Source organism: Macrosteles quadrilineatus, unplaced genomic scaffold, assembly GCF_028750875.1.
Source record: "Macrosteles quadrilineatus isolate MER2022 unplaced genomic scaffold, UCM_ALF_1.0 Scaffold_9__3_contigs__length_116548681, whole genome shotgun sequence".
NCBI lineage: Eukaryota > Metazoa > Arthropoda > Insecta > Hemiptera > Cicadellidae > Macrosteles > Macrosteles quadrilineatus.
The window spans coordinates 110,056,656-110,082,601 of NW_026542602.1; the positions used below are offsets into that span (position 1 = coordinate 110,056,656).

Genomic DNA, 25,946 nt, shown 5'->3' on the forward strand with positions numbered 1-25,946 from the left:
GAGCAAAGCTCAGTCTCCTGGTACTAATTATATGAAAACCATGTGGATATTCTTGAAACAACTCCAAAAAGATAAAAAAAATATAGAGGATATTATTCTTTTTAAATTTGTAAAACCTAATAGGCCTACTATAGGTTCACTTATTGCTTTATAACATCTACATATTTTGATATTTGTTGTATGATGATGGCTGTATGAAATAAATGTTGTAAAAAACCTCATAAGCAAGTTCCAATTACTACAATTACAGTGGACAAATCTGTCCCATTCAAGCAGGTTTCTAATGAGTTGCGTCTATTGTCAGGCTGTTCACTATGTTTTCCTTATGCTTACTTTGTGCTCGTCTACTTTTTCAAATGAGCCGTATATTTTATCAACAGGAGAACATCAACAACTACCAAGGTGGGAGATGTGCATTAAGACAATGCAGAAGTTCATGGGTTTTGGACTCGCTGTCCTCTTACAAAACCACGCCGAAGACTTCCAAAAAGTTACTCTAGTTGTAAGTTTAAATGTGTTTTCCCAGATTTTCATGTTCTGTCTCCTTGATTTTGGTAGTTTTTTTCTTTATAGGGTACTCAGCCAGAGCCAATAGCAAAAACTTTTATTATTGAAGATTAAATTGCCTAGACTATTTGTGGTGATTTGTTAGCCATTTGCCTTAAACTCAGTAGCTGATTTTGTTTAACTCAAATTAAATTCTGTTGCTCCTAGTCGGAGCAAAGAGCCTTGATCAAGCTCGGTTTCCAGCTAGGGCTCCAGCTCCATTTGTCTTTGGGCTGTCAATTAATAATACTACAAAAGGCCGATGCTGTCAACAAAACCAGAGTTTATACCATTCCCTAAAAGAAAAACATAAAAAGCTCCAAAAGTGTAACCCACAAAAAAAGGGTCTGGGCTGTTTTCTAACATTTTTTGAACGAAAATATTGTATGTATTAGTTGTAATTGAAAAAATGTATTAATCTGTGACAACTTGTTGTGTGAATCAGGTGGAGGAAATTTTCCGAGACGTGATGAGAGAGGTGAAGAGGTCTGTACGTAACGCAGGCTGGCTGCCTCAGGAACTACAGGAACATATGAACAGCAAGGTGATATATACAGTTTGATTATACTGAAGTAGACATTCTGTCTGTCTGAACCAGATGTAGTCAAATAGAACATTGCTGAATGAGCGACTCACAATGTGTGCTGCTGTCAACATTCTATTTCCTCCTTTAGTTTTTGGTCCTGTCATTTGATGTAACATAAAATAAATTTTTAATTCACAATAAGTTATCCTTTTTAGTTAAAATTAGTTAAAAGTTACATCATTACACAGTGGTTCAATTATTCAAGAATATCCATTTCCATTATAAAATTGGCAACAAATGCAACATAGGAATTACATTTCTGCATCCATCCATAGTAGAATGTCTAATGTACAATATTTTCAAACAATACAGTTAAGGGAACTCCTAATCTAGCACATCGATGTTTTCACAGCTGATGTCAATGGTGGTGGAAGTAGGATTGCCGACCGGAGGTACATTTTTGTCCGACACCAACTTGGAAGAAGTTTACCGACAGTTGTTTGTCATCAATAGGGATTTCTTCCAGAACGTCAAATATGGGATAGCTTATCTTCAGAAGCAGCAGCAACTCAGATTGAGCAAGTTTGATGGCATATACAGGTAGATTAAGCCTTCAAACAAATACTTTAATGTTCATTGATTGTGCTGATGGCATAATGTAATTTTTTGTCATATTTGCATTATTTCAAAATTTTACTGTTTTACCGACATGTTAGAATTATTATAAAGAATTTTGTAAAGATATCAGTCTTAGAATGGGAACGATTTCAATCTGATATTAGAAGTATCCAAATTCCCAAACACTCAAAAATTAGTAAATCTCACTGCAGTATTTTCAACCACAAAATGTTTGAGTTTGGGATTACCTATTCTTCCAGTCTGACTACCTGGAAGTTGTTAAAAAATAATACTATTTTGTACTGTATAGACTCCTGACATTTAAAGAAATTACTGTACAATTCTCTATTTTGTTCCTGGGTTTGAAAGTTGAGACTTACTAAATTAGGGTTTGGATTGTTTAGACTTTGTCCTAAAGAAAAATAGAAAATCCTAAGAAAAATTGAATTATTGATTTAAATCAGTGTACAATTATTTTTTTTAACATTGATACCTGTGTTTCTTTAATTACATTGCTATTAATAACGAGATAATATTTTGAATACAAATCTGTTACATACAGTTAAGTTCATAAGTTATAGCTAGTTTGATTAACAAGTATCAAAAATACTGTCACCATTCTTTTCTTATACATTGACTGTCGACTATGAGTCAAAATTATATTTGAACTAATTTTTTTTCCTTTTCTGCTGACATAACCAGACAAGTAATGGTAAGTTTCTAACATTAAACGTCTGCTAGCATTTAAATATTTTGGGTTTGGATGTAGCAAATTATTTTACTTTCTTTTGTATCTTATGGAATTTGAAGTTTAATCATAGTTTTTTGTAAAAATACTAAAATAATCAAAAGGATTTTACTGTTTTAATGTCCTCAAGATGTTTTTTTTCCTGTGCACATCTACATTCACATTCCTATCAAAAATGACTTTTCTATTCTATGATTGGTTAATAATTTTGATTTGTATGATGTTGCTTTCCCCTGATTGTATTCTGCTTTAAAAGTCAGTTGTTTTAAATGTATGTCTGAAATCTCAGTAATCGTGAGAAGTTTGGGTTTTATTTGTGTGGCGAGTGAGTGTGTACAATGCATTATTTTGAGAATTTGTGAAACCTGAACTAAAATCTAGCGGTAACTACAGTATATCTTCTCTATCCTCACCATTCCTTTAATTCTCCCTGCATATACCATTTTGATAGTATACCACCAAAAATAGTCAAACAAATACAGAAGCAGTGTTGGTTTGATATTTTTTTACAACAGTGGTTTAATACTGCTAAATATTATCTTTTAGAACATTGCTACACTCGTACTGTATTCTCCTTCAAATAGTTATGTTTCTCTCATTATGTAATATTAATATGTTATGTAATATTAATATTATAGATGGGTTGATGGGTAACTTGACAGATCAGTCAGTAAGATGACAGATTATGAAAGAAGGTGGCAATGGCTTTGGTTTGTGTCCCAGTACCTCCACTAAGTTTTATCAGTGCAGCTCATTCTTTTACTGTAACTGCTCACTCGCTGATCAGCTTGATGCCCTATACATACTGGCCTTGCGCTTGATGCCTATGTGAAAGGAAAAGTTCAAGAATAAAAAAGGCCCCCAACCACTTTGGGTTTTTACCATTTTATCAAATTGAGATCAGTGGCGGTTCTAGGACCTTGTCAAGGGGGGGGGCTACCGGGGGGCTTATTTGGAATTTTCAAAGCCGTTTGGTGACTTTCTTAAGCCATTTAACACACAAAACCGTGCCCAATTTTCCATAAACTCCCATTTCACCTGTTGTTTGTCATAAACAAATAGACATTTTAAAAATTAAACTATGACGATTGCATTAATGAATTTCAAAACACACTGTATCCTCCTAAAAGCCGTTGGGTGACTTACTACAGTCAGTTTTAACGTCTAGAACTGTGTGCAAAACCTCCCATTTCCCCACTTATTTGTCATGAATTAGTAGACATTTTTAAAACTAACTATGACGATTGCATAAATCTCAAAACATATTGTAGGCTACGGCCGTATCCTCATAAAAGCTGTTTACTGACTTTCTAAAGCCATTATTTATGTCTATATCACTGTGTCCAACTGTCCAAAAACCTCCCATTTCACCTGATATTTGTCTTTGTCATGAGCAAGTAGACATTTACAAAATCAAACTATGGCGAACTTGCATTCATGAATTTCAAAACATAGGCCTACTGTAGACTACGAAACCATGTCTCCTAAAAGCCGTTTGGTGACTTTAAAAGCCATTTCTAATGGCTAGAACTGTGCCCAATTGTCCTAAAACCTTCCATTTCAACTGTTATATGTCATGTAAGCAAGTAGACACGTTTTTAACCTTACATTTTTCTCCGTTTCATAGATCTGTCACAATATGTCGAATTCAGTAATAGAATTGACTATAAAAACTTTAACACTAGTGTTTATTTAGTCAATGGTAATAGGCTACTGGTGCTACCGCTGATTTCTGATTGATGCCTGTGTAAAGTTAGTGGCTAGCAGACAATTTGACAACTAACTATTTAGGAAATCAGCTGTTTCTCAGTCCTCGCTCGTGCACTCGTCGCTCGCCTTTGCCCTATCATGTCAACAGCTGACTGCTGTAAAAATTGGATGATGCGTACAACTTCCCATAGCCGTAATATTGTTTTATTCGTTGTGCTATTGTCCACAAAGTTTATCTATGTGGAACTTAATACTTCTCCTGCCATCGCTTATTAAGTTTAACAAAAACTACATCGATGTCTGTTTTATGACATTGCGTGTTTTAAGGACGAGATGTACGTTTAAATCTATTTTTCCAGGGTCCAAGGGGGGGGCTTTAGCCTCTGTAGCCCCCCCCCCCCTTGGAACCGCCACTGATTGAGATTACCACTTGGATGTGTTGAATGTGTTCACGATTTAGATGTTTATAAGGTGTTATGTTTGTCTCAAGGTGGGTAGACGCAGCGTCCAGCCATGATCTAAGAGTCCGCTACGTCGCAGCTGCTAACAAGGTGGTTGTGCCCCAGGCTCTATTGAGAGAACCTTACTTTCATCCTGACTACCCGTTGTGAGTAATATGCAATTCTTTGATAAAATAAATTTAAACTTGTTTTTCAAACACCAATTAAAACAAAAACTGGATTTATAGTGTGTAGTCTATGAAAAATTCCATAATTTGAATGTTATGTTTTAGTAAAGCTTAGTAATCTTTTTTGAAATGTCTTTCTTTAGGGGAAACAAAGACATAAACTATCGCGGTTGACGATTGCGAGCCTCAGATTTTCAATCGAGCCTCAAGCCTACTCAAAAACTTTAAGTTACTCAATTTTCTGACTTGATATCTGATCACATAAGCTTTTATGAGGCATTGGTCAGCTATAAAATATGATTTTTTTATTTATAGTAGAGTTACCGGTACCGGTACTTTACTTATTTTCTGTTGACATTAATATTTGCAATAGACAGCTCAACCTTAAGTATTTGATGTTGTATGGTTAGTTATTGAAATCATAAAATGCTCCCTCATTTACTATTTGAGTTTAGAAATCAATTTTATGTTTATTTTATAGTTAGCTACATAACTTCTTTATATAAAATTCTTTTTCTGATTCTGCCTCATATTGCCAACTAAGATTGAATTGAAACTCATCTGGGCGGATTTTAACCCAGATAGTGATGAGTGTGAGATGTGTTCGTGGCTAAGACCAGTTGTTAATTTAGCCAGGATCATTTATTAAACGCCCAATGATCTGCAATGACTGCTAGGCCCAGTTACAAACCATCAAATAGCCAAGGCCTACCGACTTTTCTCATGATTGAACTGGTAACCTTCTGATTATAAGGCAAGCATTATAAATAATGACTCAGTCACCCAGTTTAACTATCCACTATCTATTGCTTTATTTTATTAGTAGCCTACATATTTTATTTTCTTATAAATTGTTTAGTTTAAAGGGTCTTCTTCATTTATTTAACAACTAAACTTACTGCAGAGCCGTACTGTTTGGTGGACTGGGCGTGGAGATAAGTTCTGCAGTGGTAGAAGCCATTACTCCGTGGAACGTGCTGTATGCAGACGACGGAACGTTGATTGACAGAATGCACCCAGCTGTCGACCAATCAGGTCGCTCGTTTTTCCACCCAACCTCATGCCTCCGGCAGTGGTGGGGGAAGGAAGGGTTTGCGTCGTCTCAAGCATCCGAGATGGCCACTTACAACGCTCTCATCAAACTATCTGGAGTCAACATTGCTCTAAAGGTAAGGAGTGTGTATGGTCAGTGTTAACCTGAAAGAGAAAATCAGTTTGTATTAATTGAAATCTAATATATATATATATATCTATTAACTTATTAAACTATACAGAGTAATTGGGAATTGCTTGAACATCTACTTGTGGTAATCGTTGAATTCTATTAAGCTTCTAGTTTAAGAGGGGCTATTACAAAATTTTTGACGAAAGAAAAAAAATATAATCTTCCATCAAAATTAAAAAATGAAATAGTAATAAAAGTGTTAAAAGGATCATGTAAAATAATTCAAAATCATTTATATGGACAACATTATTAATCTAAATTACTTATTATTTATATCATAAATTTAAGTTTATTGTTACTGTGTCTAATAGGCAAAGTTTATTATAATAATCAGTTTTCAAAATAAATAATGGCCGAATCAGTGCCATCCTTTTGTCTACAGATGACATCTTCTACTTAAGATCGCCACAATTAAAATTGAAAAAGTACATTGGTGAACACACAAACCTGCTGATTTTTCACATAAAAAACATAACAGATCAGCATGAAAATATCTTAAAGTTCAGACAATTTATTTGTTCCTTGGTTAAAACTTAAAACATTTACAAAAGATTATTATAATTGGGGATGTAAAAAAAAACAAAAAAAAACAAGTAATTGATAAATTCACGATAAAACAAAAACTCAATAAAATGTAAACAAAAAATCAGCTGATTTTGTCAGACGCAAACCTTGCAGGATCTATTTTTTATATATAATATGTGAAGCCGTTTTTTGTAAACACTACTCCTCCCTTATTTGTGGACCAATTTCAACGTTTGATGGGTCAAAAGCAAAAGATTCGTCTCAATTTGTAGTTTTGCAATAAGGTTTTAGAATTTAAATCCTCACTACAGGCTAATCGACTCCTGATTTTAATGCATAGATTCAGGTTTTAGCGAATTATCGTTGGTTTCATGGTAAGACCTTGGCTGGGGACCAATTTACTTTTTCATTTTGAGGTCCCCAGAAGCCAAAAACACAATTTGTTCACATTCATATACAGGGTTAGTAAAAAGTGTGGAGACCCCCTGTTATTTTTTTAACAGCCCATACTAGAAAAACTAAACTCAGCACACCTTTATGGCATGTTATGAAGTACTTTTTGGGCATAACCGTCACTTGGTGTACATCCCCAAAATGGGGGATTTTGGGGGAAACTCAAAAATTTCAAATACAAAGACCTATCGAGTGACCCCTCATTTTGGAGGTCCTGGTAAAAGAAAACCAAAAACGCAAACTAGAGGTCTTTATCTCAATCCAGTAAAAAATGGCAGCCAATTGAAATTCTCAGAAGTTGAATTTAACTTGCGGCTTTCCAAGTCTGGAGACCCCCTGTAAATTTTGTAGCGGCTCACACTAGGAAAAGTAAACTCTACACACCTTTTTGGCATGTTATGAAGTACTTTTTAAGCCTAATAGCCACTTGCTTACCAAACCCAAAATGGGGGATTTTGGGGGAAACTCAAAAGTTTTAAATTAAAAGCCCCATCAAGTGACCCCTCATTTTGAAGGTCCTGGTAAAAGAAAACAAACAACACAAACTAGAGGTTTCTATCTCAATCCAGTAAAAAATGGAAGCTGATTGAAATCTTTAGAAATCAGAAATAACTTGCAATTTTATATTCAATTGGCTGCCATATTTTACTGTGTTAAGATAGAGACCTATAGTTTGCGTTGTTAGTTTTCTTTTATTATGACATTCAAAATGAGGGGTCACTCAATGGGGCTTATCATTAAAATTTTTGAGTTTCCCCAAAAATCCCCCATTTTGGGTTTGGGAACTTATGAGAATTTCAATTGGCTGCCATTTTGTACTGAACAGATATAGAGACCTCTAGTTTGCGTTGTTGGTTTTCTTTTACCAGGACCTTCAAAATAAGGGGTCACTCGATGGGTCTTTGCGTTTGAAATTTTTTAGTTTCCCCCTAAATCCCCCATTTTGGGGATGAACACCAAGTGGCGGTTATGCCCAAAAAGTACTTCACTAAACAAAACTCAGCACACCATTATGGCATGTTATGAAGTACTTTTTGGTAGGGGCCTGCGGGTCAGACTTTTTTGGTTCGGGTCGGGTCGGGTCGGGCCAATAATTTTGGTCCTCGGGTTTCGGGCCAAAATCGGGTCGGGCCAAAAATTATTAATTACCGGATTTTTTTGATTTTTTAACTCCTATCTGTGTTTATAATATTACTTGAAAATAACATATGGAAAAAGATTGTATTTATGTATATTATTTCATGTTCATAACTTATTTACATAGCTTAGGAGTTGCCTCAACTGCAAGAAAGAAGAAAATAATTTTTTTTATCAAGCCATTCTTTCCCATTTTCATAACTGTTGAAATATCTAAACAGCTATATTACAACAAGTTTGTAATGGAACTTAATATAAATGGATCATAAACAAATCAATTAACCTTATCACAAGTTTAGGGCCTGTGGCTTCAAGACTGCAAGCAAGAAGAAAATAAAAATTCTATGTTTCCACCATGCAATATGAATCATTCATTCCCTGCCTCCTAACCTCCTCTCACACTTACAATAGCATTATTAGTTACATCATCATAAATAAAGAATTATCTATTATTGGCATTACTAGGCCTACAGCTTTACATAGGAATTATTTTTTATAGGGCCTAAAATAGTAATAGACTAAGCAACATGACAAGTGGAGAACTCATTGAAGAAAAGATATTGTGTAAACTAATTTACTATAAAACTCTAAAACAATAAATAACACACATACATTGTTTATGGTATAGTTATAGTAAAGACTGTAAAAATTGCATATCATGTCATACACAGTTATAGATACACAGTTATAGGTATTGCAAGAGATTAAAATCCTAAAACAACTGATTTTAGCTAATAAATGAAAAGAATTAAAAATCCATAAACTCAAGTCAAACAATATCACAACTATTAGGTACCCGAAAAGGAACTCTTAATATATAGAAAATTATATTAAATCAAGAGAAAAGAAAGTTAAATGCTAATTTGGCAACATAAGCAGACAGCAGAGACATTATGCCCTAATTAGCAACACAACTCAATGTTTTTATACTGTAAGTCAATGTTTTTGAAACTGTAGGGTCTTTTTCTCGGAAGGAAGGGTAGTAGAATGTAAACAAAAAACCATGAATCACTCTCACAGCCGGGCCCAAGGTTACAGACCCTCCCCCTCCCCTCCCCTCCCATCTTACACAACCCGGGGACACTCAAGGTCATAGACCCTCCCCCTCCCCCGCCCCTATTACACCACCTGGTTGTTCCAATTGCTGACAAAATACAAGTAACAAAACTAGGAAGTAGAGACAAAAAGATATATTTTCTTTATTCAAAAATATAAAACTGTTACAGATAATTTCCAAAGAAATTAATTCATGGTAGTTTGTGTCTTGTAAATATTGTATTGGATCTTAGAAATATCTTTTTTGAAACTCAATCTAACTTAGGAAAAAAATAATTTTACTGATGAAAACTTTCATAAAATTATAAAATATTTAGGCCTAACCTCTTTGTAGACTTGTTGATACTTGATACTTAAAAAAAAAAATTAAATGGTGACCATAAAATGCCGAACCAGACGATCAGAAATGTTGTTTTGTTTTGTTACTGAATGACAAAAAGGACAATAGGAAAATAAAAGAACAAGATACAGATCTGCACACTATATCAGATATTTCTTTTGTTTATAATTTATTATGTAAATAAAATACTAAAATATAATTTAAACTAGGTATGGAATAAACAATAAATAATTAAACTGGTACCTCTGGATAAATAGTCTTTCTTTTGACTTCGTTTTCTTTGCACTGTTGCGTCACGGCTTTTGTTTTGTCAGTAGACGACTGGCTCTGGCTAGTGACAGTAAGGCAATAATTGCTCTGTTGTGTCTTTGTTCTTAAACGAGAGCAAACTTAATATTTAATTCTAATTTTAACATTTTAATTCCTCTGTAATAATGTATATAAGAGTGTTTCTTTGAAAATTACTTATTATAACTTTAAAAATAGCCTAATAGTAATAATTATTTTTTTTGGCCCGACCGATCTTGGCCTGAACAAATCTCTGACCCGACCCGGTCTCTCGGGCCTTCCGCTGGCCCGACCCGACCCGAAAAAATCGGGGACCCGCAGACCCCTACTTTTTGGGCATAACCGCCACTTGGTGTTCATCCCCAAAATGGGGGATTTAGGGGGAAACTAAAAAATTTCAAACGCAAAGACCCATCGAGTGACCCCTTATTTTGAAGGTCCTGGTAAAAGAAAACCAACAACGCAAACTAGAGGATATCTGTTCAGTACAAAATGGCAGCCAATTGAAATTCTCATAAGTTCCCAAACCCAAAATGGGGGATTTTTGGGGAAACTCAAAAATTTTAAATGATAAGCCCCATTGAGTGACCCCTCATTTTGAATGTCATAATAAAAGAAAACTAACAACGCAAACTATAGGTCTCTATCTTAACACAGTAAAATATGGCAGCCAATTGAATATAAAATTGCAAGTTATTTCTGATTTCTAAAGATTTCAATCAGCTTCCATTTTTTACTGGATTGAGATAGAAACCTCTAGTTTGTGTTGTTTGTTTTCTTTTACCAGGACCTTCAAAATGAGGGGTCACTTGATAGGGCTTTTAATTTAAAACTGTTGAGTTTCCCCCAAAATCCCCCATTTTGGGTTTGGTAAGCAAGTGGCTATTAGGCTTAAAAAGTACTTCATAACATGCCAAAAAGGTGTGTAGAGTTTAGTTTTCCTAGTGTGAGCCGCTACAAAATTTACAGGGGGTCTCCAGACTTGGAAAGCCGCAAGTTAAATTCAACTTCTGAGAATTTCAATTGGCTGCCATTTTTTATTGGATTGAGATAAAGACCTCTAGTTTGCGTTTTTGGTTTTCTTTTACCAGGACCTCCAAAATGAGGGGTCACTCGATAGGTCTTTGTATTTGAAATTTTTGAGTTTCCCCCAAAATCCCCCATTTTGGGTATGTACACCAAGTGACGGTTATGCCCAAAAAGTACTTCATAACATGCCATAAAGGTGTGCTGAGTTTAGTTTTTCTAGTATGGGCCGTTAAAAAAATAACAGGGGGTCTCCACACTTTTTACTAACCCTGTATATATAGGCTATAGATATATGTAAATTATAGGTCTAAGTGTCCGTTAGCGCTATAGCTCGAGCATACGATGTGATTTTGATAACTGTTGAAAGCTCAGTTCTTACTCAATACATATTAACAACTCAACAACTTAACAAACTCAATACATATTAACACAAACTTGTAACTTTATTTTAATGAACAAAATTGTAAAACCAAAGAAAAACACAGCAGATGACTAGGCATACTTTAAATAATGGAGTATAATACCTGTGTGTGTTCACCAATTTACTTTTCCGATTCCAAGTACAATAAGAGAGGTGTTTCGAAGTTCTGCTGTAGCTAATTTCATGGATGCATTGCACGACGTCCAAGTGCCACGACGTCCAATAATATTTATTCAGTGCCACGACGTCCAAAACATAATTTTTGAGTTGTTGCACGACGTCCAAGTGCCACGACGTCCAAAAGTACAGTAACTGCCAAAAATATAGTCTTTCTACAAGCTTTGGACGTCGTGACACTTGGACGTCGTGAAACAGCGCACTATAGAATTGTAAAAAAGTTAAATTTGCGGGAGTGTTGCAAGACGTCTAAAGTCGCTGCCAGTTGCACGACGTCCAAGTGCCACGACGTCCAATAAATATTTGACTGTTGCACGACGTCCAATATAGCTCAGCGCTGTTGCACGACGTCCAAGCTCCTTTATGATGACCGGTTACGATGACCGGCTATTTGGCGAATAGTGTTCTCTCGTGTAAAATGCTTATGGAACGTTTATTAGTTATATATACATGGGTATATGTTCTTGTTCAGAAATATATATACTATGAATATTTGAACCATTAATTGAAACATCATAAAGTAAAAAAAAACATAAAAAGAAAAAATAAACAAGGCAACAGTTGGAAAACTATAAGGTTTACATGGTTTGAAAAATGATGACATTTTGTTAACAACCGATCAACTTCATTATGTTTGGAGTAAGCTTTTAAATACTTATTTTTTCAAGACTTACATTGATCAACATGATCTTTGAAAACTATTTTTTTCCCCTCATTTTAATTTTTACTAGTATAAAGAATAGAATGCCTTTTTCGAACTGTTTTTTAGGCTTTAATTAAATGTCTTTTTTCGCAAATAATATGTTTATTAATAGTATTCACTTTACATTGACTTAATTTCATTTCAATAAATTTTGTGTTTGTGTTTTGCTACACCACTTATTAAATTGCAACCAATGAGAATGTATATATATAAATAAAATTGGAGTTTTGTCTGTACATTGCTCAGAATCATTCATTTGTAGGTTATTTTTACGTGTTAAGCTGCGCGCGCACTACGGCGGCACGGCACGGACGGGCGGGCGGCACGGCAATTTTTAAAAGTTAATAACATTGAATGTCATATGAGTGCGCCCACTACGGCGGTACGGCCGGCAACGGACGTTCGGCAGCTTCCGCCGTTTGTTAAAAAGTCCGGGAGACAGAACTCCAGGACATTTCCGAGCTGCCGTGACGCCCGTACCGCCCGTACCGACCGGGAGCACTGCACACCGACCGGGCGGGCGGCACGGGATATCCGCCATTCTCAACTGATCTCTGTCAAAGTAGCAGTGTTTTCGTGTGTTGTAAACATAGATGTTAGTAAGTTGATTTTTCTCGTTGAGAAAAACCCCAAACTGTACAACATGCGACATCCGGAATATTTTAATAACGTCCGGCGTGACAGTATATGGGCAGAAATATGATCTTTTATGAAACAATCAGGTAAGTTTTACACATAATCCTTCTACAAGATCAGGAAACAAGGTGTGGAACTCTCCAAAACTTAGTCTTTTCCTGTTTATGTGGTGTATCTAAAATCTTTGCTTGCACCTTCTTGTCACCTCTTCCTCTGCTAAAATTAAACCTACTATCACCACTTTATCTACATCCATCTTTACTCACAAATTTTAGCTCGCAGACTGTCAACTGTCCTAAATTGCGGATGTGCGGATGTCCCGTCCCGTCCGTCCGTGCCGTGCCGCCGTAGTGCGCGCACCCCCTCTTAAAAATGCCGTCCGTGCCGTACCGCCCGTCCGTGCCGTGCCGCCGTAGTGCGCGCGTAGCTTTATACATTAAATGCTGCGCGCGCACTACGGCGGCACGGCACAGACGGGCGGGCGGCACGGCAATTTTTAAAAGTTAATAACATTGAATGTAATATGAGTGCGCGCACTACGGCGGTACGGCCGGCAACGGACGTTCGGCAGCTTCCGCCGTTTGTTAAAAAGTCCGGGAGACAGAACTCTAGGACATTTCCGAGCTGCCGTGACGCCCGTACCGCCCGTACCGACCGGGAGCACTGCACACCGACCGGGCGGGCGGCACGGGACATCCGCCATTCTCAACTGATCTCTGTCAAAGTAGCAGTGTGTTGTAAACACAGATGTTAATAAGTGGATTTTTCTCGTTGAGAAAACCCCCAAACTGTACAACATGCGACATCCGGAATATTTTAATAACGTCCGGCGTGACAATATATGGGCAGAAATATGACCTATTATGAAACAATCAGGTAAGTTTTACACATAATCCTTCTACAAGATCAGGAAACAAGGTGTGGAACTCTCCAAAACTTTGTCTTTTCCTGTTTATGTGGTGTATCTAAAATCTTTGCTTGCACCTTCTTGTCACCTCTTCCTCTGCTGAAATTAAACCTACTATCACCACTTTATCTACATCCATCTTAACTCACAATTTTTAGCTCGCAGACTGTCATCTGTCCTAAATTGCGGATGTCCCGTCCCGTCCGTCCGTGCCGTGCCGCCGTAGTGCGCGCACCCCCTCTTAAGCAGGAAACCCACTGGCCCGACACTCTCCGACACGACACCTTCCGTCAAGTCTCCAACACCTTCCGACAAAATAACTTTGCATGAATTTAAATGGACTGTAACCCACTAGTCAGACACGACACCTTCCGATCCGACACGTCACGACAACATTGCTCTCTGGGGCATTCTTGTCGGATGTCGGATCCGTCATTTCTCCACTCTGCGTGCACCAGGCCTAGATTTAGTCACTGTCTAGCTTTGTGTGTGATCACAATATGTGGAACAGATATGGAACATGCGATCACAAGTGTGTGATGTTTTTGTACAATTATTGGTTACGGAAAAAAAATTGTTCTTTTAAAATTCTCATGTTATTCTTATAATGAATATTGCAAAATATGGTAGTATGCTTTCTGATGGATATATGTTGATCAAACTTGGTATTTTTTATATTTTAAGTTATTAATAGTTTACTAAAGACCACACTTTTTTACCCTCCTTGTAGCAGCAAGCCTAGGTACTCATAAAACCTAATGTTAATTAAATAAATTAAATTGAAAATTATTTCAGGCAAATACAAATTCGCTTAGTCGGCAGGTTTGCTGCGGCGGGGGTATTGTTTATGTTTTGTATTGTACTTTTTGCTAATTTCCCTATAGTAAAGTAATTGTAACCGGAATTATCAAGGTGGGTCTAGGAAGGTCCTTGACCATTGTAATCTCTCATACTAACAGAGATCGTCATAAATGTTATGGCGATCTTTTTTTACTGCTTGTGAACAGTATGTGATCATATGTTCCATTGCAACTAGCACTGTAGAGTGGTGGTGTATTTCTCGTCGGAGGCCTACTGTCGGAACCCGTCGGACCAATGGGTTAATGCCTTAAAATTGCGGAAGGCGTCGGAAGGTGTCGGAGACTTGACGGAAAGTGTCGTGTCGGAGAGCGTCGGACTAGTGGGTTTCCTGCTTTAAAAATGCCGTCCGTGCCGTACCGCCCGTCCGTGCCGTGCCGCCGTAGTGCGCGCGTAGCTAAGAAGCCGAAACAAGTCTCATCTAAATTTCTGTCTGTCTGTCTTTCTGTCTTTCTGTAACACTCAAGATGGCATTTTACGCAATCTTCTCCAGGAAAACGAGAGTACCTATCAAGATCCAAGTCATTTTAATGTATTCACTGGATTGGCGAGAGTGTCTTTAGCCATTAAAATATGGCCTCACTACTTAGTAAATAATATTACGGACATTAAAAAATGCAGTTTTGTGCGATTTTTGTCAAATTTTCGTCCAATTTTTATCACATAATGATCTATGAAACAACGAACAGCTGTTCGGATCAAGATTATTTTTTCTCGCTGTCACTGATATGTTTACAAATACCACAACCATTTCCGATCACGTTTTGAAGGCAAAGCCCATTTATCCAAGTGAGATTAAAATCGTTGTCTTGCATAACGGATTTAATTAATCGCAAGTGGAATAATATAGTGTAACCGTAAATGAAATTTAATAACATCATCCAGGTTAGGAACCAGAGATTCTTTGTGTATAAAATTGTTCTTGAGTTTTGATAACCTTGAATCAGTGTTGCATAGGGCTGGGAAACTTGAATTTATTAATGATCGTCGCCAATACCTTACTAACTCATTGACGGCGCTTCAATGGTGGTTGTGTAAAGTGTAAAGTAAAAAATCACAACTGCAGTGGGTGATTGTAACAGAGGTTTACGGTTTATGGATGATGCTAAACTCGCTTTTCCAATGTGTCACTTTCTGTTCCTACTCACCGTATGATGCAATCGCTGGGCCATACAGCCAATAGACCCATAGCCCATCTCTTGGGTACTTACGCCTACCCAATTATTCATAACAACCTTTTCGACGACGATCCTTGTTACCGGTACTTTTCCCTAGAATACACGGCCTCCCTACTTAAGAAATAAAATTACAAACGTCCAAAAACCCAGCATTGCGTGATTTTTGTTACATTTCATTCTAATGTTAAAAGAAATACCAATCATTGTTTAGAGAATAGGCCTGCGTAATCTATTAAAAAATAACAAACAGTTGTTTTTATAAGGTTGTTTTTGTTTTTCAAACTGAATAAGTTTACATTAAAAGTTGTTTACGAATAAAGCAATTAATGGGAAATAATTTTGATTGCCGATAACTTTTCACGAGAAAATCCAAAACCAAGAAATCAATAACCTTGGGACTTGATTAACGCATTTAATTTGTCGGACGTAATTCTTAACTGTAAACGTTGGTTTTTGGTACTGGTTTTTTTTTCCTTAGAACCGTTGGTAGCAGCAAGAATCATTTTTACGTACCAACACATCACTGTAATTTACAAATTAGTTATCGTTGGTGTTGCACCTTATTTATACAGTGGTATTACAGCCTTATTCAATTTAATTGATGTCTTAACTGAATAAGTTTTGCTTTTTCTGTCTGGATTCCAAAATGTTAGTTTATGCTAAGAAAATGATAACCCATTTAAGAAAAACATTTGATTAGCAAACCATCATGAATTGTTTACGATTTACGTTGTTTATGTATCAATAGTTCGTGGCCTATTTTGGTAATTTGTATTATAGGTTAAATTACCATTACCAATCTAAATTGTCTATAGTACTTCATTTTATAAAGTAAGCCGTCATTTCGACAGCATTTCGGGTCATCTTCGGTCCAAGCAAATATAAATTGTTATGATAAAATTTGATGACATTGACAAAGATTTCAAATTCTAATTTTATATGTACTTTGTTATGCTTAAAACGTAGCAAATTCCCTAATTAAGTTCTGTATTTTTGTGTGTATGTCTGTTGGTAACGCATTTATGTCCTTATTTCTCAGTGTCACGAAAAGGACAAGAGCACCTTGATAATGAAAATGTCAACCCGAATAAAGTGTTAAATGGTAAGGTTGAGGTAGTACTTTAAATGCCTTTAACCATTGTGGGAAGTAACTTTCAACTATAGGCCTTAGGGCTATGCCTCATAGATTTGTTTTGGCTTGAAACTGTCAGATACTGTATTTGCGAAGGTTTATATATAATAGTTTTGCCAGCATATCTGAAAATATGCAAACCAACTGCTTTTCTTAATATAAGAAGGTTTCAACTGACTACTTTAAGATCCCCGTGCGTAGAACGGGCACACAGCTAGTATCATATAAATAAGTTGCACACAGGGTTCTTTTGTTTCCCCAACTCTAAAATACAACGCACATGAATTGAAAATGTTATAGGTTTAATAGTACTGTAGCGAATCGAATATCAATAAAGTTAACGTATAACAATAAATTTACATATTCCTAGATTATAATTGAATGTGTTTACGAAGGAACACCACAACCTCAAAATTCGACATTACAGTATATTTACTCAAGATTTATTGTTTTCATATAGCACAGTTGACGTTGCCAACTAGCGTGGGAGCGGAAGTCCTGATAAAGGCTGGTTCTCGGAAAAGTAATAAAATTGTAGTTTGAATGAAACATTTTTTTTATTTTGTACAGGATTCATGGGATCCTCAGCATCAAGTACAAACTGCAAAATGTGTGTCGAAGGTCTGATTAGACCTTCCGAGATTTAGACCTTCAGCAACTGATCCGTTTTTTACCTTCCTTTAATTTATTCTTTTTCATGTTGTGCTTCATGTAACATACATAGACTAGAGGGCCGCTCATGCCCTTGACAAATAAATTAACATTTTCGCACTAATCATATCAATATCGTCATTAGACAAGAATTAAAACATAAAATTTATAAACAAAACCTACCACGGCATATTCTTGAACAAGTATGCCTACAAACCTACGATAAGCATGTTTGTTATTATTATACTTAACCTACAAATGCTATGACTTAGGGCATACCTGTTTTCCTACATAAAACATGCGAACTAATTGCGAGTGCGACGTGAACTTAGAAAAAGACTAGTAAGAATTTAGAACTGTGAATTTCTCAGAATTAATTGACAGTTCAGACGAACCTATGGCCACAGACTACGAAAACCTACAGTATTATTGTATTAGTATACTGTATTTGTATTATTGTGTTACTAGCAGAGTACCCGTCCTTCGTACGGGGTTGACATATAAGTATAAATGCTTATTGCAGTTATGGAAGAGGACACGATTAAAAAAAAAAAAAAAAAACTGGTCTCTTAATTTATACGGTATCCTATTGTGTAGCACACATCTACCATAGTCCTGATGTTCTTGCACCTAGACCATGGAAAAAGTAAAGTTCTCATTGTGTACCACACCTTTTCTTTGCTAGTTGGTTCAAATTAGCTGTGGTCATTAATGCAAACAAACAACATAATAGTGCTGCACCCTGTTTGGCAAGCCTTATAACTTTTTAATGCTGTTTAATATCATAGAACCAACTTGTACAGTTGAAACGGCTGACAAAATTCTTTAATTTTTTTAAATATGAATTCTCATAAGGTTAACTAGAGAAAGTCCAGAGCCAGAGCCACCGGGGCGGAGACTGAAAGAATTTTTGAGGTAAGAATATGTTAATCGGGGATGTCATCTATCATCATACCAAATTTCAACCTTGTCGGTTTAGTATTTTTCGCGTTTGCTTGTCACAAACATCCATCCATCCATCCATACATCCATGGTTTGCACTGTAAACAAAAAGCTATCACAATAGTTCCATACCGACAAATAGGAAAAATAGGAAAATATAAATAAATATGGAAAAAGGGTAATTTTCTAACATATTTTAGTGAAATGATATAATCAGGCAAATGGAAATTCAGTCTACAGATTTGCTGTGGCAGGGGGATTATATTACGGTTTACACAAAAATAAATCAAAACATAAACCTCATAACACTCAGGAAAAGGGCCTAGGTTGATAGGGCAATCATTATAGAATCTTAATTATTTCCTATATCCATGATGAATGATTTCTTTTAAAACGAATTATTCCCACTGTTTCACAGGAAACATTTTTAACTATTGTAGTAACATCACTATAGCTTAAAAAGTTGATAGTTTACATAATATTTAGCACATTTGACGGATAAAACTTTTTTGAATTCGTCATATTATAAGTGTATGAAAATTCATATATCTGTGTATCAATATCTACTTATCTCATTTCTGTTCAATGGAAGTTATACAATTTCAATGATACCGGTACTTAAATGGGAAGTCTTACAGCTGTTATAAAACTGTGCATACATTTTATCTTACGAGTCAATTCGCTACCAATTGATATAGTATGACAATTCTATTCTACTGCAGTACTTAGAATTCTACCACTACTCACATTAAACCAACCATATTTACTTTTGGGCTAGTGATTAATTTATTGTATTAATCATACAATATAGTGAATAGTGTAGGTAGTCATTTATTTATTTCGTTTCTATGACATAGCTCTATTTTGTAGAAATCAATTATGCAATCATAACAACCGAAATACTGCATCATTACATTTTACGGTGACATAGTATTTATTTTACATATAAAAAATTTAAGCTAATGCAATAATTAGTTCAATTAGAACCATTAAATATTGAATAATTTAAACATTAATCGAAGACGAAGCGGTTGACAACTTTCAAACAGTTGACTAGGACTAGTTGCCTTCAATAATTGCAATGCGAACTGTATGCACTGAGATCGGCAAACAGTGTTCACAGTGTGCAGGCACTTTGGACGTCGTGGCACTTGGACGTCGTGCAACAGTCAAATATTGATTGGACGTCGTGGCACTTGGACGTCGTGCAACTGGCAGAGGCTTTGGACGTGGTGCAAATGATACGTCTTTACAATTATATAGTGCGCTGTTTCACGACGTCCAAGTGCCACGACGTCCAAAGCTTGTAGAAAGACTATATTTTTGGCAGTTACTGTACTTTTGGACGTCGTGGCACTTGGACGTCGTGCAACAACTCAAAAATTATGTTTTGGACGTCGTGGCACTGGAAAAATATTATTGGACGTCGTGGCACTTGGACGTCGTGCACCACTCCCAATTTCATTTTACTGAGGACTGTGATGTGCTAAATAAATGTTAACAAAACAAGGTATTGCAACTATTGAAAGTGATATGTTCTTTGTAATGTGTTAGTAATTTTATCTTTTACTGTGACATAGGTAAATGTCACCAAATTAGCAGCTGTAGCATATACGTAATTTTAAACATAGATCACGTCTGGAAAAGTAGCTTGTCAGGGTCTTTGGAGTTCCCCGAAAAACTTCAGATTTTTATATGACAGTGTGTAAGGTTTAGACACTTTGGAGTTAAGTTGTAGTGGCTCAAACAAAATCAAATCAACTGAATTCAAACTCAAAACTTGAATAACTACAAAGCCTTTTTTCGCTCTAAATGTTTCCACAATGTGTGGTGAAGATGTGTTGCTTGTGTGTGTGTGTGTGCTTATCTGTGTTTGTTGTGTGCAGACTATGCAAGCTCACCTGGCTCATCTCCCTCACACACACCAACCTGCTCTAGAAAGTTATGACGACGGTCATCTCTTCTTCATTACCTTCGCCCAGGTCAGTGGAATTTGGCTAAACAGTCTATAAATTACCATCCTAATCTGGCATTAAATGTACTGGTCATAAAACTAGAGTACACTTTGTCTCTTTTATATCAGATTAATTTGGACTTTGTATGGTTCAGGCGGCCATTTATTCCTATGTGCCACTTTGACCATAGCTATATGAACAAGCGGCAACCTTTCGTCTAGTGCTGTTCAGCTTGTACAAACGTAGCAAGTGTTATATTCATTTATTTTTTTACTAGCTTATGATAGTTTTAATTTTTTTGTCTTGAGGTGACTAAAAGATATAAAATTTACTTTCTAACTTTCTACTTATTATCTTTTATTTATTAATGTTTCTTTTAAAAAGGTTGGCAGCCTCTCATAACCTTACATTTGCTCGTCCTTATAGGCCTCATACAGTAAGTGGAGCGTATCCAACAGAGCAAGGGTAGCCTGTTGTATACTACAAGGGTAAACCAATACATTTAAGTGGCTGAGCCACTGACTCACCTATTCTTGTCAATGTTTTTTTTAATGATCGGTGTATTAGTTCTAAGAATTTAAATGATTAGTTTTATTTTATTTTTATTTTGTTTCAGTCTGTGTGCTCAGTAACCTCGCCAGAACAAAAAGATCTTGATGAAACTGTGGACAACATTCTGGATGATAAATCAATGTGAGTGGATTTTTACTCAATAAACACGGTCATTCAATTTCATTCTAATGGTTTTATCTACATGTTAAGTTATTGTGTAAACATAATATAGTTCAATTGTGTAGAAAATCTTAAAAAAAAATTAAAGAGAAATGGAGATCATTTGGAAGCTAATTGTCAATGCATGGTGTGACGATCGAGAAAATGTCAATTTAATTGGTTTGTTTGAGTTAATGCTAATACAAAATATTACTTTACTAAACTATCACACAAACTGAGAAAATTGGGTGACAACCCTGATTATGGGTTACTTTAAAATATAGATTTCTAGCAGACTTTAATTTCGGAGTGAGACGAGTTTGGTCAAAATTGGGTTGCGTTGAAAATCGTAACCCTACAATTGGGCTATGCAATATTGCACACGATCTCCTCCCATATCACAGTGAAATCTTGAACATCTTCTGATTTCACATCAATAACTGTGTTGCTGCCTTGGTATGTTGAACAAGTTGTTTTTTCACTAACTGGTCAAACTTTTTTAGGTTGTCCGTGGTTTTGTCCCAAGTAAAGGACTTTGCTAAGTTGTTCTCTTGTACGGCTGCTAACGTACTCTACTCTGAGATCCCTTGTGAAGACGTCATCTAGGTTTTGTTAAACGCCAGCAAGAAGAGGAAGAAAACAAACTATGAAACATGTTCAAGGCTGTATAGGAAATGGAAAGCTTTTGGGTGATTCTCCCGTAACTAGAGTGGATATCAGTTGAAATCTAAGCTTAGTTAATTAACCATTCCATTCTATAATTGATTTTCATCCCATTTACCTAATCACATTTTTGATAGAAAATAATTTTATTAATGCCACCCTTAAACCTTTCTGATGTTCCTGAACATGGGTCATGAGTTGATGTATAATTGAATCTCAACAGATAAATTATGAAATTTGATTTCATAAATACTTAAACTAAATATATATTAAGTAAGATCAATTAAATTTATGATCAATTATGGTTACTTTATCACTTTAAAAATAACAATTCCTCTTCGGTAAGTAAGTATTGGATTTTGTGTTTGTTTAGTGTAGAAAAAAATTAATTCATAGTTAGACTAAAAATAGTTTTTTCTAAATCTATTTAAAAATCTGATAATCTATTCTATACTATGGAATAATCAGTAGATCTCATCACAAAGAGAATACACCTAAAGATGTTTATATCTCTTAGTATTCACATTGAATCCATTGGACATTGCCCACCTTAGCAGTTACAAAATTTACAACTATATTGTAGCCTATGGGTTTTTTTCAGCAATCTAGTAAAATATTTCAACAGTCTTGTCTTGAACTTAGCACCAACTGGAAAAAGTAAAAATTGGGTTTTGAAATATTTTTGGTTACGTTTTTTTCTAGTTCCAGTCAATAGTGGATCAATATTAATTAACTGTACATTTATGTTAATCTTGGTTAGTTTTACTGTGATTTTTCTAAAACCTTAACTAATCAATCAGTTCAATGGATAAATTTAGTTACTGCCCAACTGACAAGAATTATGGTTTATTCCATGGCAAAAAATATTTGATCTGAAATAACAAATTAAAGTACCTATAAAAATGGTTTATTTGTTTACTGTATTTAAACAAACCACATCTTTATTTGTATGTTCCGTTGATTAACAGGATGTAATTGTGTGTGCTTTAAGTTAACATCATCAAAATAATTGGATTCCTCTTTTACCTTGTCCTATATTTGGTAATAAATGTTATAAAACATTCTAAACTGTAAGTAAATAGTAGTTAATTACGTATACTTCAAAATTATAAATATTTTAAATTCATGATTGTTACTGTGAACAATTTAAAACTATTTTAATCTCTAGCAATATATTATGGTTTTAATACTTAACTCTGTGTGCAAAAAGTCTACACAATTCAGACTATTGTGATTTTATTGTATTAAGGGACGCATTTGTCTTTTGTACTGGTTTTTATAAGGAATAAGGAAAGGATACTGTGTTATATAATTAGGAATTGTTATCATTACTAACTGTAACATTGAATAGGCCTACTCCTTCTCCTAAACTTAAATTGTTTTGAATAAAAATTTTGAACACTGGTTTTAATCTATAAGCTAAATTTCTAAGTTTTCTCGATTATATGTACTGATTATCATATTGTTTGTACAAATTTTTATTTTTATTTTGTAAATACAAATTTGAGATTGCCTTCACGTTTTGTGATATGTGTTCAAAATTGTAAAATTTTAGAATATTTGTATATATATATATTAACTTTGTGTATTTCATTACAAATTTTAAAGAGAAATTTTATGTAAAAAACTTTATTTATTTATTATACCTATTTTAGAAATGTTTTGTTTCTAGATTTTTAGTCACTGTTCCATTTACTTGTATGACTGTTTGTATATATATTTTACTCAAGTCTGCATTATTGTATAGTATATAAGGATTAAAGAATAAGATTATCTCTCGGATCTTAGTTTTTAAGAAAAGGTTTTTTATTGTTCCTTGTCTATATTACAGAGATAGTTAGTTTGTAAGTTTATGTCATTGTACTTAGAATTTCTTATATGTCGGACAAATTTAGTATAGTGTTACTGTGTTGTTAGGGATGGGCTGATTCTGATTCTTAATTCCTCAACACCTTTATAGTATCCAGGAATTTTTGTGACTTGATTTAAAACTGATTTTAGAATCTCCCTAATGACCTCAGCATGTTCATCTACGCTGAATGATTTTTGATTTCATTTATCTTGCTCGTCTTTGGTGATTGCGATAACACTGTGTAAAGTTGAGACTTAATCAACAAAATTATTTAAATCATGTTAAAAAAAAAGGAATGATAACTACTCAACAAGTTTTTTTGAAGATTTTGGTTTCAAACATCCCCATTAAAAATTAAATTAAAGTATGGACTAATAGATGACTATTATAGTGTCTACTTAATGAACAAATGATATATTCTGTGTTTCATAACTGTTCGGTGATAATTTAATAAATCTTCCTAGTTCATTCCAAACCGCTTTGTGTGTGTCTGTATCTTTATTTTATTTGGAAAGGAAGTCCACATTTGAGAATCTGAATAAAACCATTATGTAATATTAGCCTATCTCCAATTATCATAACTATTTTTTCACCAACTATCTTATAGTCTGTCTGTATGATGGAAGCTGTCTCCTGACCCACCGTCTACCTGGGAACCAGTGACTAGCCCGGGCCTTATACAGGTTCCATCAAACAGAGTATAGCTTGAATTTGTTCAAATGTGTTTTATCTTCTAAAATACCGGTAACACTCAATTGTAAGTTGAAAGTTATATTAATTTGTGTAAAAAATGTTTTATCTTTAGTTTAGTGTACCGTAGCAAATATTGTCAGAGTTAAACACAATTTTTAGATCAAGCACATCATAAGTCAGTAAATAGATCTTTTTACTATTTAGTTTTAATTTCTCAGTATTTATAGAAGGTAGTGAGAAACAATTTTTTCAATTAAATCATTTTGTAAACAAACTATTTGAAGAGTATTTGTTACCCAGCTTTATTTATCCTTTTCATATCTTATATGTTTAAAAAAAGTTGGTTTTCTTTTCAGAGTTTGGCTTTTCTACCCATTTTTTATTTTCATGATTGATATCTCAAATTGAAGGTATGCAAGCACAGATTTCACATCAAGCATCGGCATATATTTATCTACTGTATTACTTAGCCAAAAAACATATATTTGTTTTATTTTTGAATTCTTACTTTGGATTAAGATGTATTTCACCAGTTATAATTATATAATCCCATATATTTTGGTCTAAGAACCTTCAGTGAAATACCGACTTTCATTTAAGCTATTAGTTATTAAAATTGAACAAGTTTCAAGCAAACGCAAGGTGAACGACCAACATAAAAATCATTTTTTAAAGGTTTTTCTATGATTAAACATCAATAGCTTCAATATTAATTGTTTTTAAATATATATTTTAGACTCAAATAATCAGCAAATTATAGGCTTTCATTTGAGCTATTGATAGTTTGAATGAGTCAAGTTCAAGACACTGTATTACTCAATCAAAAATCATAATTTTGATTATTTCTCGGATATGATATTTATTTCAACATTGGGAGCAGCATGTGCCCTCTAGTATCAGTATCTTAATTAACTATTAGGAACATAGATGGAACACAACACTTACCCAATTGAATTTTCAAAATGGAAAACAAAGGATTCCTTGAATGGCAAAGTAGCTTATTATGTGTCATTCTAAATTATGTATTTCATTGTCATTTGTCAATGTCTATAGTATACTTCTTATATTAGCAGCGAGGTCCAGTTTTTTTCAGTACGTCGAGTTCGTTACATGTATTGTATATATTTAAAAACCTCGACCGGGCGGCGGATCAACGGATCAACTACGGTTGATATAGATGCCTCCACAATTATGTCATATGTTACATAACCTCATTATCTTTATCTATTTAAAATCTGATTTTGTGGAAAAGGAAGAATAGAAAATATATCAATTGCTAACAAAAAAACAATAAATAACGAGCAAATAAGATAATCCCGACATGATGTCAACTTAACCCTGCCCCCCCCCCCCCCACAGCAGGTTTAAGTTAGTTCAAGTCCAAAACCATTGTTATTTTCGTCCGATTGCGCTAGACCATGACTCGTGAATCCGACAAGTTTATATTTTTGTCCAGGGGTTTTCTCTAATTGGGTGAAGTTTATCTGTCTGCGCCCAAAAGCGGATAACCTCGTTCTCGTGAACCCGATTTCTAAGCCGTGGCGCATATAACTGTGGTTATAACTGGATTTTGCGCTCGGAATTAGGATAAACCGTGACTCGTGAACCACCTCTTAAAGCCAAAGGGGCAAAAGGCAA

At 34.9% G+C, this 25,946-nt stretch overlaps 1 protein-coding gene across 1 annotated transcript in view; it reads left to right on the forward strand.

The window, feature by feature from the left end:
• The window catches only part of LOC129002126 (endothelin-converting enzyme 2-like), an 86,201-nt gene extending 61,624 nt beyond the window's left edge, over positions 1-24,577 (forward strand). Inside the window, exons 9-16 of the mRNA XM_054429716.1 lie at positions 381-502; positions 992-1,090; positions 1,485-1,672; positions 4,639-4,755; positions 5,681-5,945; positions 20,321-20,416; positions 21,006-21,082; positions 21,604-24,577. Coding sequence (XP_054285691.1) covers positions 381-502; positions 992-1,090; positions 1,485-1,672; positions 4,639-4,755; positions 5,681-5,945; positions 20,321-20,416; positions 21,006-21,082; positions 21,604-21,706 — 1,067 coding nt within the window. The 3' untranslated portion in view covers positions 21,707-24,577. The remainder of the gene's footprint in view (positions 1-380; positions 503-991; positions 1,091-1,484; positions 1,673-4,638; positions 4,756-5,680; positions 5,946-20,320; positions 20,417-21,005; positions 21,083-21,603) is intronic.
• The last annotated feature ends 1,369 nt before the right edge of the window (positions 24,578-25,946 follow it).